At 36.7% G+C, this 13,591-nt stretch overlaps 1 protein-coding gene across 1 annotated transcript in view; it reads left to right on the forward strand.

The window, feature by feature from the left end:
* PHIP (pleckstrin homology domain interacting protein) overlaps positions 1-13,591 on the forward strand; it is a 92,672-nt gene that overhangs the window by 40,473 nt on the left and 38,608 nt on the right. Inside the window, 3 exon segments of the mRNA XM_031552556.1 lie at positions 5,455-5,583; positions 10,492-10,717; positions 12,376-12,513. Coding sequence (XP_031408416.1) covers positions 5,455-5,583; positions 10,492-10,717; positions 12,376-12,513 — 493 coding nt within the window.

Below are 13,591 nucleotides of genomic sequence, written 5' to 3' on the forward strand. Positions count from 1 at the left end.
TTTTTGCATGCTCCTCCTTCAGGGAGCTGATTGTTGGCTCTGTCCTTTGTTTTTGAATGAATACTTCATTACAGGCAATGACTATGCTGTGCCTCCTTATGTCTGTTTAGCAGTTCTTTTTCCTACCTTTTCTTCTGAGATCTAGTCATTTGTTTGAAAACTTAGTGAACAATTTCATCTTCTCAAAGAAAGTGTATTGTCTCACTGATCTGTTTTCTTCTGTTCTCATGCTGCTTTTATTTTCAGTGCAACCTGATAAACCTCTAAGCCCCAACAGCATTATCATATCAGTTACAACATTGTTTCCTTTTCATTAATCAGTAAGCCTGAATTGCCTACCTAGGTCTTGTTGGCAGCTTCCCGATTAGTTTTAGCCTAAATGGCATACTAAAAAGTTGTAGTCCTTCTCAGAAGCATGGCATGGAAGATCAGATTTCATTCAGGACAGCTCAACAAAGTACTCTCTGCATTGTTTCTGCCATATGAGGTGATTCTTTTGGATTAACATCTGAAAAGGCAAGCCCCTTGCTAATATGGACAACCTATTGTAATCTCCAGCATTAGTGGAGATTTAAAGACCATTTATTTTGTATGTTGTGGCCTTCATAATGTCTGAAGAAAATTCCTGTTTTGCTGGGATAATATAGATTATAGTCTATATTAGTCTAGGACCTCATCTGAAACACAGAATGACTTAAAATAAGATTTTAGATGCACTACTTTTGAATTAGTCAGTTGTAGTCTTGCTGAAATCTTTCTGAAAGGTTTCACCTTTGAGTAGTATGTAAGGACATATAAAGGATCTGGAAGAGTAAAGACTTCACCATACTCTGTTAATTTGGGGGAAAAAAAAAGCAAAAAGCAAAAAGAAACACAATACTGAGTTTACAGAGTATTTAGTAACAAAAAATAAATTGTAAATACTTCTTGGAGATTTATCTAAGTTCCAGCACCCATGGGTGATCTGTAAGATATCTTAATGGACTTAGTAGGAAGTCTGATATTTTTTAGTTTATCACAGATCAGAGATTGCTCCTTAGAGAAAAACAGAACCTAAATATGCAGGGAAGACTTCCCAATACTGGAGATTGACTTGATTTAAGCAGCTATAATGTGATGTCAACACTTATAAAAGAGTCTATTTGCTTTAATAACAATTAATTACCTTTGCTTTTTATTGGTATTTTTAGAAAGTTGTTCTGGCATATGGTTGTTGTGACTGGAAAATCTGAATTTTAGTTCTCAAATTTGAACGTTGCTTGTAATTGGTTTTCATTTGTACCCAAGTGTTTTAGCAGGCTTGTTGTCTTCCTGCTAAAAGATTCTGAATGTGTTCTCTTTCCTTAGTATCTGTGCTAAGAGACTGAGCTCTGAGGTTTTCCATTCTCATGATAAGTGAAAACATTTCTCTGTAGCTGTTGCAGATGGAATTTGCTTCTCTTGAGTATGGGAAACAAAAATTATTTGTATTCCTTTAGAAGAGTTCTTTTGTCTCATTGCCTACTTGTCTAGCTGTGTGTGAGCTTTTTCTTTCTTGTCTGGATGTACCGCTGGTGTGCTTTAGGATTATAGTTTTCTTTTTGTTGTTGCATCATGTGTAATGCGTTGCAGTCAGTGACCTTTCTTCCTGTGTTTTGAACTAAATGCCTCGGTTTCCTAATGTGAAGGAAAATATCTACCTCAGGCTAGAGAAGACTTAGTTCACTGACTTTTAAAATGATGCTGATGACTTGTGTTGGAAGATTAGATGGAACTGCATAGGTAGAAGTGCATAGGCAGAGTTCCAGTAGTAAGTTATTTCTAATAATCTTACTACATTTGTGGCCTACTGCATTTTTTTCTTGTTGACTTCTAATTGCTTCAGCTGATACTGTTTGTGCTGTGTCCCACATCTGTTCTTAGTAGTTGATTTGTTAATGTTCATTTCATCAACAGTTTTTCTGTAGTCGCTAATAGAAATACCTGAATGGAAGGACTTTGCTGTTTGCATTCTTTTAGCTCTATGCGTCTTTTTCAAAACCAAAAACAATTATCCATTCTTAGTAAGTTTGCCTACTGCACAGTTCTCCTATCAATCACAATTTCTTCCATTTGGATTATGTGCCATGTCATGTGACAGTGCCGTGCCTGTGAAATCCAGCTAGGTTTTGTGTTTTTTTTTTCTTTTTAATAAATGAATTATATTTTCTTGGCATACAAAGTCAGTTAATTTAATGAAGGAAGTCTGATAAGTTTTTTGGTAACCTCTACTGCTTCTTTAGGAGGAAGTTCTTCACTTAGAGGCTGGTGATGCACTGGAACAGGTTGCCCAAGGATGTTGTGGATGCCTCATCCCTGAGGCATTCAAGACCAGGCTGGATGTGGCTCTGGGCAGCCTGGTCTGGTGGTTGGTGACCCTGCACATACCAGGGGGTTTGAAACTCAATGATCATTGTGGTCCTTTTCAACCAGGCCATTCTATGATTCTGTGATTTCTACCGCATGTGTTGTGTGCTCCTTTAAAAACTAGCTTCTAAGTCTTTCATACTATCTATTGATAATCGGTCAAAAAAAGCTCCATCTTCTCTCTTTTTCTAGGTACTCCTCCGTTTTCAAACAAGAAACTACTTTGAGGATCTAAAACATTACTTTATACTGTAGTTTCACAACTCTATTATCTCTGGTTTAAGAACAGCAAACTCTTTTGAACTGAGAGGAAAAGAATAGCTGTCCGTTTTCATTCTTAATCAACATTCCTCTCTTTGACATTCCAATGTCCTTCTGTTTCCTTGCAAATGAAAATGCAGGCAAATGGCATAATTCTTGGAGTTATTGATACTAAAAGTAATCTTACCTTATTCTTCATTGTATGCGCCACAATTTCTTCCTTGTTTGTATCTGAAGAATCTTTGCTACTTGCTTTGCTAGCAAGTGTCTTAATGTGCTGACTTATTGGCAGTCCTCACATTGTATGGACAGCTCTTAATTAACCAGTGTGCTTTTTTGTTCTCATGAGTGGTGTCTTCTCCCTGCTACAGATATCCTCTCATTCAGCAAGGAAAGGTTTCAAAAAGGAAAAAACATTTCACTTTGTTTGGGATGCAGTCTTCAGATAGTACTCTCACCTTTGAGAGTGACCTTAAAAGGGACGGAGTGAGGAACGCTTCCTTTTTGCTTAAGTCCTACGTTTTGCTCGCCAAAGTTAGAGCTTCATTGATTTATTTCAGCTTTACCTTTTGCAACTTAACATTTAGTTTCTGTTCTAAGTGACCAAATCCTGTGTTAGCTTTATTATTAAAGAAATTCCATTGTGAAGCGTAATTTATTAAAACAAAATATTTTTGTGTGTGTGTGTGTATATATACATATATATATATATATATATATATACACTAGATATCACACTCAGGCAGGCTTTGCCAATTGCTTTTAATAGCAGTTGTGCCTTGGAAGCTTATCACTAAGTGTAATTATTTGTTTCAGTAGTATTAAAGGTCTTTATTTCCAAGTAGTGGTACACCAGACTTGAGGGGTTGTACTAAACAATCTTACTTCTGTCCTTTTTATAAGCATGTTTTACACCAGATTCTGACCATATTTACAGTGAAACTATTTAATCTGTACTAATTTCTGAATAAATAAATCACCGTATTTTCTTTCTTATAGAAAGGAATGTCTTCCAACTAATGTTTCACTCTTAAAATACAGGAATTTCTTGAAAATAGTCCATCTAAGCCATTTCTTGCTGGGAGGAATTAAAAGTAAAAACTAATCTAAGATTCTGATTTATTTTCCTTCTGTTTTTAAGTTTTCCCCCCACAGTAGTTAGCAAGTAGTTCTTCCCTAGTCATGCTTTGTTTTCCTTGTGAAACAAGGTCTTCAATTCTTGGGCTCTATAGGAGGACCCTGAAATTCTGTTTGTGAAGAACTTGAACGTTAGGAGACTTGATACTTTTATATTTCTTTTGTTGGGGTAAGGCAATCGGCAGTCTCTATGTATGTACTTCTTTTGAGATTTTTCCTATACATCTGTAAAGTTTGCACTTGGGATGGAGTTCCTTCCCCTTTTTATCTGCCTCTCCATACCGTCTCCCTTGAATAAGATGAGCTTTCTATATGCAAAAAGCAGCACGAAGTTGTAATTTTGCCTTGTTGTTGGATCTTGCTTAGCCTGAAGTAATTCTGCGTTCTTAGCTACTGCAATGTTAGTGCCACTACTTGAAGCTCTGTTTTTATTTTCCATCTTTGTCTATAGGATATTTCTATTAAGAATTTGTTCCTTCTGGAATAATGGGCAAAATAGAACATAAAACTTGAATTGATTTATGTTCCTTTTATCCCAATCCAGAAACTTTTATGGGAAGTACTCGTAGTAGGAAAGACCTTTGTCAAATGATTGGAGCCCTGGTCATAAGTGTAGCAGCCTTTACTGTCGGGAGGGTGTGCAGGGGAGCAGGAATGCTGTAGGACCATGGGCAAAACAAATGGACTTCTTGCCTTAGTCTCAGTCTGCAATTTAGTGAAGGCACTGCCTGCTTCACAGGATTTTTGAGGCTTAGTTCATTAACTTTGGAAGTAATGCTGATGGCCTCTGGAAGTACTTGAAGTACATAGTGCTTCTGCGTGCAGGCTGAATACTGTTGTTTGTTCTGGCAGTACATAGGCCCTCCACAGCTAGGGAAAGAATTACTTTTTTTTTTTTTTGCTTTAAAGAAAATGCAGAAGTCCTTTACTGGGGAGAATAGAAAGGGGCTTTCTGAAGAGGTGCTGAAGACGTGAAAATTCAGAGTGGTGATTGGTCACCTCTGCTTGATTGACAGGTTGCAGGGAAAAACAAAAACCCATTTGTTCTGGCTTAAAGGAACTGGAAAACAGAAAATGAGTATCAGGTAAAAATTCCTTTTTTAAAATCTTTGCAGTTCTCCTTTTAAAAAGTGGAGTTTTTACAAAAATCAAAACCTCCCCCACTCCGATAAATTAGGAGTAGGAATTACAGAAACAGGCAGTTGCTAAGTTGTGTAATGTGGGTTGTCAATGTCAGTGTGTTTTGTAGTGGGCAGGTGTCCTGAAGCACCACAGCAGCCATTGCTATGGGCTAGCTTAGCAAAGAGGCAGAGGATTGAAACGGTGTAGTGACTAAAGCCCTGAACTGGACCCAGCTCTCTGTTTAGGTGTATTAGCAGGACATTCAAGGGGAAGCTTTTATTTTCACTTCCTGTACTGTGCCTGCTTTGCGGATTAATCTGTCAGTTTCTACTACTATCAATTTGGCATCTTTCATGAGCATTACTTTAAAAATCCAATGGAAAATGAATAGCCAAAAAAGTAAGCTGTTTTAAAGGAACTTCCATCTAGCAGTACACTACCTTGCAGATTTTATATAAATTTCAACATCAGCATCACAGTTTTGCTAATCGTAATTGATAACAATTTGTTTCTGGTAACTTAATCATTTTGTATATTGATGTATTTCAGATTGAAGGACAAGGACATGGTGCAGTTTTTGACTGCAAGTGCTCTCCTGATGGGCAGCATTTTGCATGTACCGATTCTCACGGTCACCTTCTGATTTTTGGCTTTGGTTCCAGTAGCAAATATGACAAGGTACAGTACAAGATATGTTTCAAAATGTTTATCTGTTTGGAGTGTGTTTATGCAAACCTTGTTAGAGTTTCAGCTCAAGAGAGTGCATCGTAACTCATTTTTCAGTTATGAATGTGTGACTCCTGTTGTTGACACTGTGTTTTCTTTCACTGTCTTTTGTTTTCAACTACAGATACATGCTGTCAAGTATGTTTTATTTGCATGGGATATTAAAAGTAAAAATAAAAAATCACTCGGTCACTGTCTCCTCAGTGAAATTAGTGAGGTTACCAGTGTCCTTATGGATCCACATGAATAATGAGTAGTGGAATTGGAAATAGTTAAATATTTTGCTTTAAGTATTTTTCTTGTTTCTAAGATGAAAAATGTGGGGAGGTGTAGTAGAACCAACTCCTGGTATCTGTATTGAAGGACTGCATAGCCTGAATGATGATTATTTTACTGCAAATGTATTGTATGTTCTAGTTTAAAAAAACAGAAAACAAAAAACTGTCTGCTGTGTTTCTGCTGTCAGGGATGCCATGGTGCTTACATGGCAATGCTCTACCATTACTGTGTGATTAAAATGTTACATCTTTATTCTAAGACTATACTCAGCATTATTCTAAGTGCAGGTGCCTTGCTGCAGACCCTTGTGACTGTAAATAATTTGTGGAGGTTTCTTTTTCCCTGCTGATGAGCATGTCCTTTGAGCTGTGTAGGTTACTAGTTAGGAGTACTAGTTGGGAGTTTTTCTTTTATCACCCAGAAATGAGGTGATGTCTCTTTCCTTTCCTAGGCTTAAACAGAGATATCTGTTCCAAGGTTTTCACATGTGCACCTGGTATCTAGTACTTACAGGTTGTTGGAGTGCTGGCTTCTGGATTTTGCTTTCTACTTGTGGATCTTTTGACTCAGCCTGGCCTTGAAAGCACCATGACAAATATTAATGCAGAGGGACCTGAAGAAGAGATAACAAAAGCAGTTTTTATCTTTGTCATATAAACTACTGCAATTATTTCTTTTTGTGTTCTAGCTCTTATTTTGATGTCAGTTACAGCAGCATCGCATGCTAGAATATTTTATGATTATGTTTCTCAACTGTAAGTTGAAGCACTTATTTGGAGGATAGCAACTGTAGCCGTTATTATGGCTCAATCCACCAGAGCATTTTCCCTTTCCTTTCAAGGAAAACAAACAGGAGCAGAGTTACCACAGGCAAGGAAAACTGGCATTTTCAGATCAGTTTTAAGGTCCTTTTGTCTTTCAGTGTTCTTACTCTTCTAAACATTAAATCCTGATGCGATTACCTCTCACCATGTTCATTAATTAGTCTTTTTCTCTCCAATTATTTTGGTAGTGCATAATCCCTTGAAACTCATAAATGTTGGAAATGAAGTATGAGCAAAAAACAATTGTTGTCTTTGCTGTGGTGGACCAAGAGTCTCTGTTACGTAACTATCTGAAAACATTCCTTGTGAGGGATTAGACCTGTTTGAAGAAAAATAGTTTTCACACCTTGAATATTACAGACCTTTTGGTCTTTGGAATTTTATCTGCAGTCTCCAAGAAAAGATTGTTCAAAAATTTGAAGTTATTTGTGATTTAAAATTGTTCTCTTCAGCTGCTACTGTGGTAATCCTGTCATTATTGGCCATAGAAGAAATGGGAGCACATAGGATTTGCATCTCCATCTTAAATGTCAGCTTAGAAGTTACAGACCTCTTTCATTTCTTGTTCCAATTCTTCTTTTATTTTTGTCTTCCTGCCTTATGGAGCAAGGTAAATATATATTGGTAGGTGCTGGGGATTTGGTGCTCTGTTTTTTTTGATGTCCCAACTTCAGCTCCTTGTTTTTTGTTGATTTAATTGGGTGTTGTTTTTAGTCTGGTTTCCCAGATATCGTGTGAGAATAAGTGCTAGTGGGAAGTACAGGGTTAGTTTTTTTCTTTCTTTTTTTTTTGTTTGTTTTTGTTTTGCTTAAAAGTGGTTTCCATGCATCTTGGGGAATGATTTTTACAGGATGAAGAAGCGTGATAACCAGTTCTGCACTCTTACATTTGTGAGATCTGTTCAGGGCAATGATTCTAGCTGAAATCATGTCAGCTTTGCTATGAGCAGGCTCTTGATTTTCTTAACACAACATGAAAAAATGTTTGTGTAAATACTGTCTGTTTTTTTCTAGTTGACTGGAAACACTGTCCAGTCATCTTTTCCCCCTCCCTCCATTATGATCTTGGCCATGATAGTGATGGCTCTGGATTGATTTTTATTTTTTTTCCTCTTTTTTTGATGATGCATATGTTTGGAGTCAAAAAAAGGACTATGCTTATTGTTTGCTTTTGGCTCCTTTAGTATTTGACCCATTTAATGGAACTTGAGCCAATTTCAGATCAATTCCTTGAATTTCTGACTGCATTGAGATCATCAGGGATGAGCTAGGCAGCTCATGCACACTTCTGAAGTTCTTGCACAGATAGAAACTTCACTAGAGAGAAATAACGAACCTAAAGATGCAGTACTTCCATGTTGATTGCTCAACCCGCAGTTCCTTGTTTCTCGCTGACAGCTTCTGTGTGATGCATAGGTGCAGTAATGAAAAAATCTCTCTGCATTTTTGTATGTGTGCCCATGTGGAGAAACTTGAACGTTCAGCATGTGGGTAGTGTAGTTACCAAAGAAGTAACTCTTGTAGAGCTCAGACCTTGGTGGAAAGTTTTCTCACCTGAAGCAAGTAGTATGAAATTCGGAGGACTTGTATGTCCTAATGGTGGTACAGTACCTCGTGTGTGTGTGTGTGTGTGTGTTATCTGTTCGTTAGTACTTCTGTTTGACCTCTGGACATGTAAGCAAATGAAATAGTCATTTGAGATTCCCTAAATTCTTCTTATTTTTCTCTGGACCCAAACTAGCCTGAAGATAAGATCATTCTTGAGGTTCTAGTAGGTGCTTTGCAGAGTTCTGTCCGACAGTTGGGCTGAGCCTGGGTTTTCCATGAAGTGCTGTTCTTACCATGGAGTAAAAAACTGTTTATTCTCTGCCATATCTGATTACATTACAGAGTACAAAGGAAAGGTAATGGCGAAGAGGTCCCTTATGATCATGTGTCAGAGATCATGAGGATATGCTGTGAGCATGCTGAATGTGAGAGGAAGAATTTCCAGATCTGCACTTGGTCATGAAGTTTTTTAAGTATGGGATGTGGACAGCACTATAGAACCAAATAAAACACATTAAAGCCCATTAAAACATACACATAATAAAGCGCATTAAAGTTCACAATCTGAACAATCTTACTTACCATTGGAATCTTTCTCAGTGTGGGAAATACTTAATAGGAAAATTTGCAATAGGTGAAAGTAGTACTCTACAGTTACATTCTGGGCAAAATCCTCATAAAGGACCTATATCTTTATCATGTCGAGCTAGTTGCTAAGCTGAAGGAACAAAATTGGTAAGCAAGCTTTGACTGTAATGAAACATGTGAAAAGGGTTGCATCTTTCTCATTCAGCCTTTGTTAAAAGAGGCACTACTTGCTTTCATCCAGGACTTCTTATTGATGTGGGATGTTGCCTTTCCGTGTGTACTTTCTAAGGGTTACCCTTTGAATCCCTGAAGTAATTTTTTTTTTTATTCTGTAGCTTTCCATGCATCTTTCGAATTTTCTTCCTGGTATAACCTTTCTGAATTTGTGTGGGGTCCAGATCCCACATTTATTTTTCTAAATTTGCATCATGTAGGTGCACGTAGGTACTTTCTGATTCTGTAACTGACGTGTTTGATTCTTTCCTGGTCTTCTTACGTCCCCTTGTTGAGAGTGTAGACCTCTGAACATGATCTGTTCCAGATGTTCTAACATTTGCATTACTGATTTCTACATAACAAATTACAGGAAATTGGGGTATGAATTGTTCATGATAGAGCATATCCAGAAAACAGTGTTTTCTACATGGGCACTCCTTTGACTGTGCTAAAATATCTGTCTTTTAACGCCTAAGAGAACTTTTTTCTTTTCGGGATCTCTATGCCTTGGTTCATTTGCCGAGTTATTTTTATTCTGCGCTGGAAATCTTTTTATGAGTAAATCATGATTTTATGACTTGACTTCAACTTGTTAAAAGCTAAACTGAGTATGTGCATTACCAGGAGGGTTGCTTGTCAACAAGTAGTGCTGGGATGTGTAGCATATGATGCCATTTGTCTTCTGTTCCCTTCTCTCCTTGTGGTTCAGTGTCTTTCTGAATGCAGTGTCGAGATGTATGTGCCAGTGAGAGGTGATTCCAAAAGCCTTTTTACATACTATTTGGACAAAAGAATTCCTTTATCTGCAGTGTCTGTGGATTATCAACTAGAATAAATTATGAGCAAGTGGATTGAAATAATTTTGAAGTTGAAGATTTCAGCTTCAAATTAGCTTTATTTCAGATACGGCAACTTTTTGACATATCTTGCACTATAGTAAAAACTGTATGTTTGATTTCTGGTGATAAAATATATGGTAGTGATGCAATGTGATAAATATTTTCCTTATTCTCCTTACACCAGAGTTCATAAGCCTATGGCATAGTTTACATTATGTGTATGTGAAAATTTGTGACCTTTTTATTATGTCGATGCTGTGTTCCATCAAACATCTACAAGTATGTAAAAATTGCTCCATTTATCTGTTCAAGTGCTCTCCATCATCAAACCTGCAATTTATTTTTTTTGTGGTGAGAATATAGAAAGTGAATGCTGGAGGATAGTCACTTTCCCTCTTTAAAGTGAGATAAACAGAGCAAGTTACAGTCTTGCTTATGCTTATGACCACCAGTGACATTGTTAAAAAGATTTTTGGCAGTATTTTTTTCAGTGTGTTTATTAGTAGTCTTTTTGAAAAAATACATATATGCATATGTATATATATTACAAAATGACTTTGTTTACAGATAGCAGATCAGATGTTCTTTCATAGTGATTATCGGCCCCTTATCCGTGATGCCAACAACTTTGTCCTGGATGAACAAACACAGCAGGCTCCACACCTTATGCCTCCCCCATTTTTGGTTGATGTGGATGGCAACCCGCATCCTGCAAGGTATCAAAGGCTGGTTCCTGGTCGTGAAAACTGCAGAGAGGAACAGCTTATTCCTCAGATGGGAGTGACATCTTCAGGTATGGAAAACTTCAATTTGGTACATCATAGCATTTGTAGTTGCCTGTAGATGTTACACATTTTCCCTCTCATTATGTTCTTTTTCTTCCTTTCTGAGAGTAGTACTCCATATAACCTTGAAAAATTGCATTATTCTGATACTGATTGCTTGTGACAGACAAGTAATTGTTTGTCATCAATCAGATTAATACTAGTTGATGCTACACTACGAGTTAGCTTGGAATTGGCTTCATTTTGAAATGATATGATGCTGAATGAGGTTTCAGTTGATCTCTTTGGTTTAAGATATCCTACATCAAAAAGTCTAAAAGTCTGGTCTTCCACAGATCAGTTGTGACAGGTAACACCTGAAAGAAGAGAAAAATACTAAACATACAAGTCTTTTTCCTCTGTAGATAAAGACAGTCACTGTACTTGAACTTAGATTTGTTATGAGAATTCTCAAGTTTTGATAAAGATGGAAAATCTATGACATTTTTCTGAAGTCACATGTACACATTTTCATGAAGTACACATGTGCTATATGTGATGAACAGGACTACATTCTGTCTGTCGCTGTGTAGAATACTACCTAGATGTGGTCCATGTGGATGGAAATACGAGTGGGGAAAGGGAAGCAGGTTTTTTTTTTTTAAAGATCACTTTGGGGTTATTTGTAGTATTTCCAACTGCTTTCATAAGACAGTATGTCTACTTATGAGATCACCAAATAAATCTGACTGCCTTGCTATACACGTCAGAAAACATCCAACTGTGTTTATACCAGAGTTCACTCCGTGATTTCAAACTTCTGCTGCTTTGGCAAAGTTGACTGCAACTAGACCAACTTAAAAACTGAGAGCACTGTCTTAATTATTTATATTCTTACTGCATAGCATAATCAGTGTGGCTACTTTCTTGCCACAGTCAAAGCTATGTATTTTGTAGCAAAATTGCTGTAACATTGAGTATTTAGTCTTTCAAAGTTTATACCATGATATCTTTTTGGATGATACTGGGAAAATAGTTGCTTGTTTCTTTGAATATTGTCAACCCTCATTATTAAGTTTTGCAAGTTCTGTTTCTGCTGACAAGAATTGCTCAGGCTCCACCCCACCATGTGTTTAATTGAAGTTTTGATTAAAGTGTTCTGTGATGCATTTGGGGCAGGCTGAGCACACAGTTCACAGAATCACAGAATTCTAGGCATTAGAAAGGACTTTTGGAGATCATCTAGTCAACCTCCCTACTGAAGCATGTCACAGTAGGTCACACAGGGAAGTGTCCAGGTAGATTTTGAATATCACCAGAGAGGGACATCTCTGGGCAGCCTGTTCCAGTGCTGTGTAACCTTTGGTTTACACTGATTAAAGGTAACAGCAGTTGTATTAAGCTTCTGTATTTTGATTGCACTTGATCAAATTTAAACCTTTCTTGGAATTAGTGGTCACCTTCACCCTGCTCCAGAAATTTAATGCAAGAACTTAAGAAAAAGTTATCCCATTTTATAAACAAGAACACCAAGGAAAAGCCATAAAAATATGCTTAGACAATACTTAACCAAATTATTATGTACTGTACTTGTAAATTTGAAAGCTAAAAACTTAGATGAGCAGTTTGTGATACAAGATTCTTTAATATTAGTGTGTTTATTCTCTTGTGTGTTTTATTTCCACAGGATTGAATCAAGTCCTTAGTCAACAAGCAAGCCAAGAAGTTAGCCCACTGGATAGCATGATTCAAAGACTTCAGCAAGAGCAGGATCAGAGACGTTCTGGGGAGGCAGGAACTAGTAGTACCAGCCGGATAAGCAGAGGTAAATTACACAACTGTGGTGAGGGTGTTCTGGTTTTCCAACTGAACCATCTGAAAGTTGGAAAAATGCTAATTGCTTATCGTGTTGTATGATTTTGTTGAGCTATTAGAGAAGAAGTGCAGAATGATAGGACATTATTCATTTTTCGTGATTGTTGTTTTTCTACTTTTGCAAAACTTCATAATTCTTCACACGACAAAATTATCTTTGTTTAAGTTGTGTGCTCACTCAGAGGATTTGCAGTGGCTGTGTTCCTTTAGGTGTAACTAATCTGCAGTTTAATCTGGAACTGCCCATCTATTTGAGGGAAATCTGAATTGTCTCAAACAAGGAAACAGAAGGAAGAAAGAAGGAAAAGGTTGCTTGTATCTCATAATAGCTATTCCATATTTTAATGTTGATTACAAGGTAGATTTCAATGCTTAAAAAAATAAAATAATAAAATAAAAGAATTTTGATAATCTATCTGAATGAGCAAGAATAATGTGTGTGAATTGTGGAAAAATGCTTCAATCTTTGCTACGATTGAAGGTGTTTGTAGTATGCTGCATGTATAGGGTTTTTTGTTGTTGCTGTTATGTTTAGGGTTTTTCTATTTGTTTTTGATCATTTGGATTTCTTGTTTGAAAATCTGGCAGTTTGGATTCCTAGTACTTTGCAGTATTGTGCCTTTTTTTTTTGAAGGTAGGAAATTGATTAAGGAATATACTGACTGCCTGAGATCCCTTTTTTTTTTTTTTAACGTAAAATCATTTTAGAGAACAGTAGCACAAATTGTCAGCTTGTAAACATTTTCAAAGACATTTTATGAGAACGCTGAACCAATGAGACACGTGACAATTTACTTCTCTTATGTGTTGTTACCTCCATTCCTTTTTGGAATGTCTTTTTCAAGCGGATTTCTGCAGCCCTATAGAAATTTGGAAGTTATAGGAATTGCTTTAATATTTGCTTTCTCCTGAAATAATAAGTAAAAAAACCTTGTTCCTTCTTTCCAATCATTTTGAAATTTTCTTTGTGGATGTTACCCTAGCAATTTCCAGTTAAGTACAACTATAACCTTTTGATTTTTTTATTT

This window comes from Meleagris gallopavo, chromosome 2 (genome assembly GCF_000146605.3).
Source record: "Meleagris gallopavo isolate NT-WF06-2002-E0010 breed Aviagen turkey brand Nicholas breeding stock chromosome 2, Turkey_5.1, whole genome shotgun sequence".
NCBI classification, from domain to species: Eukaryota; Metazoa; Chordata; class Aves; order Galliformes; family Phasianidae; genus Meleagris; species Meleagris gallopavo.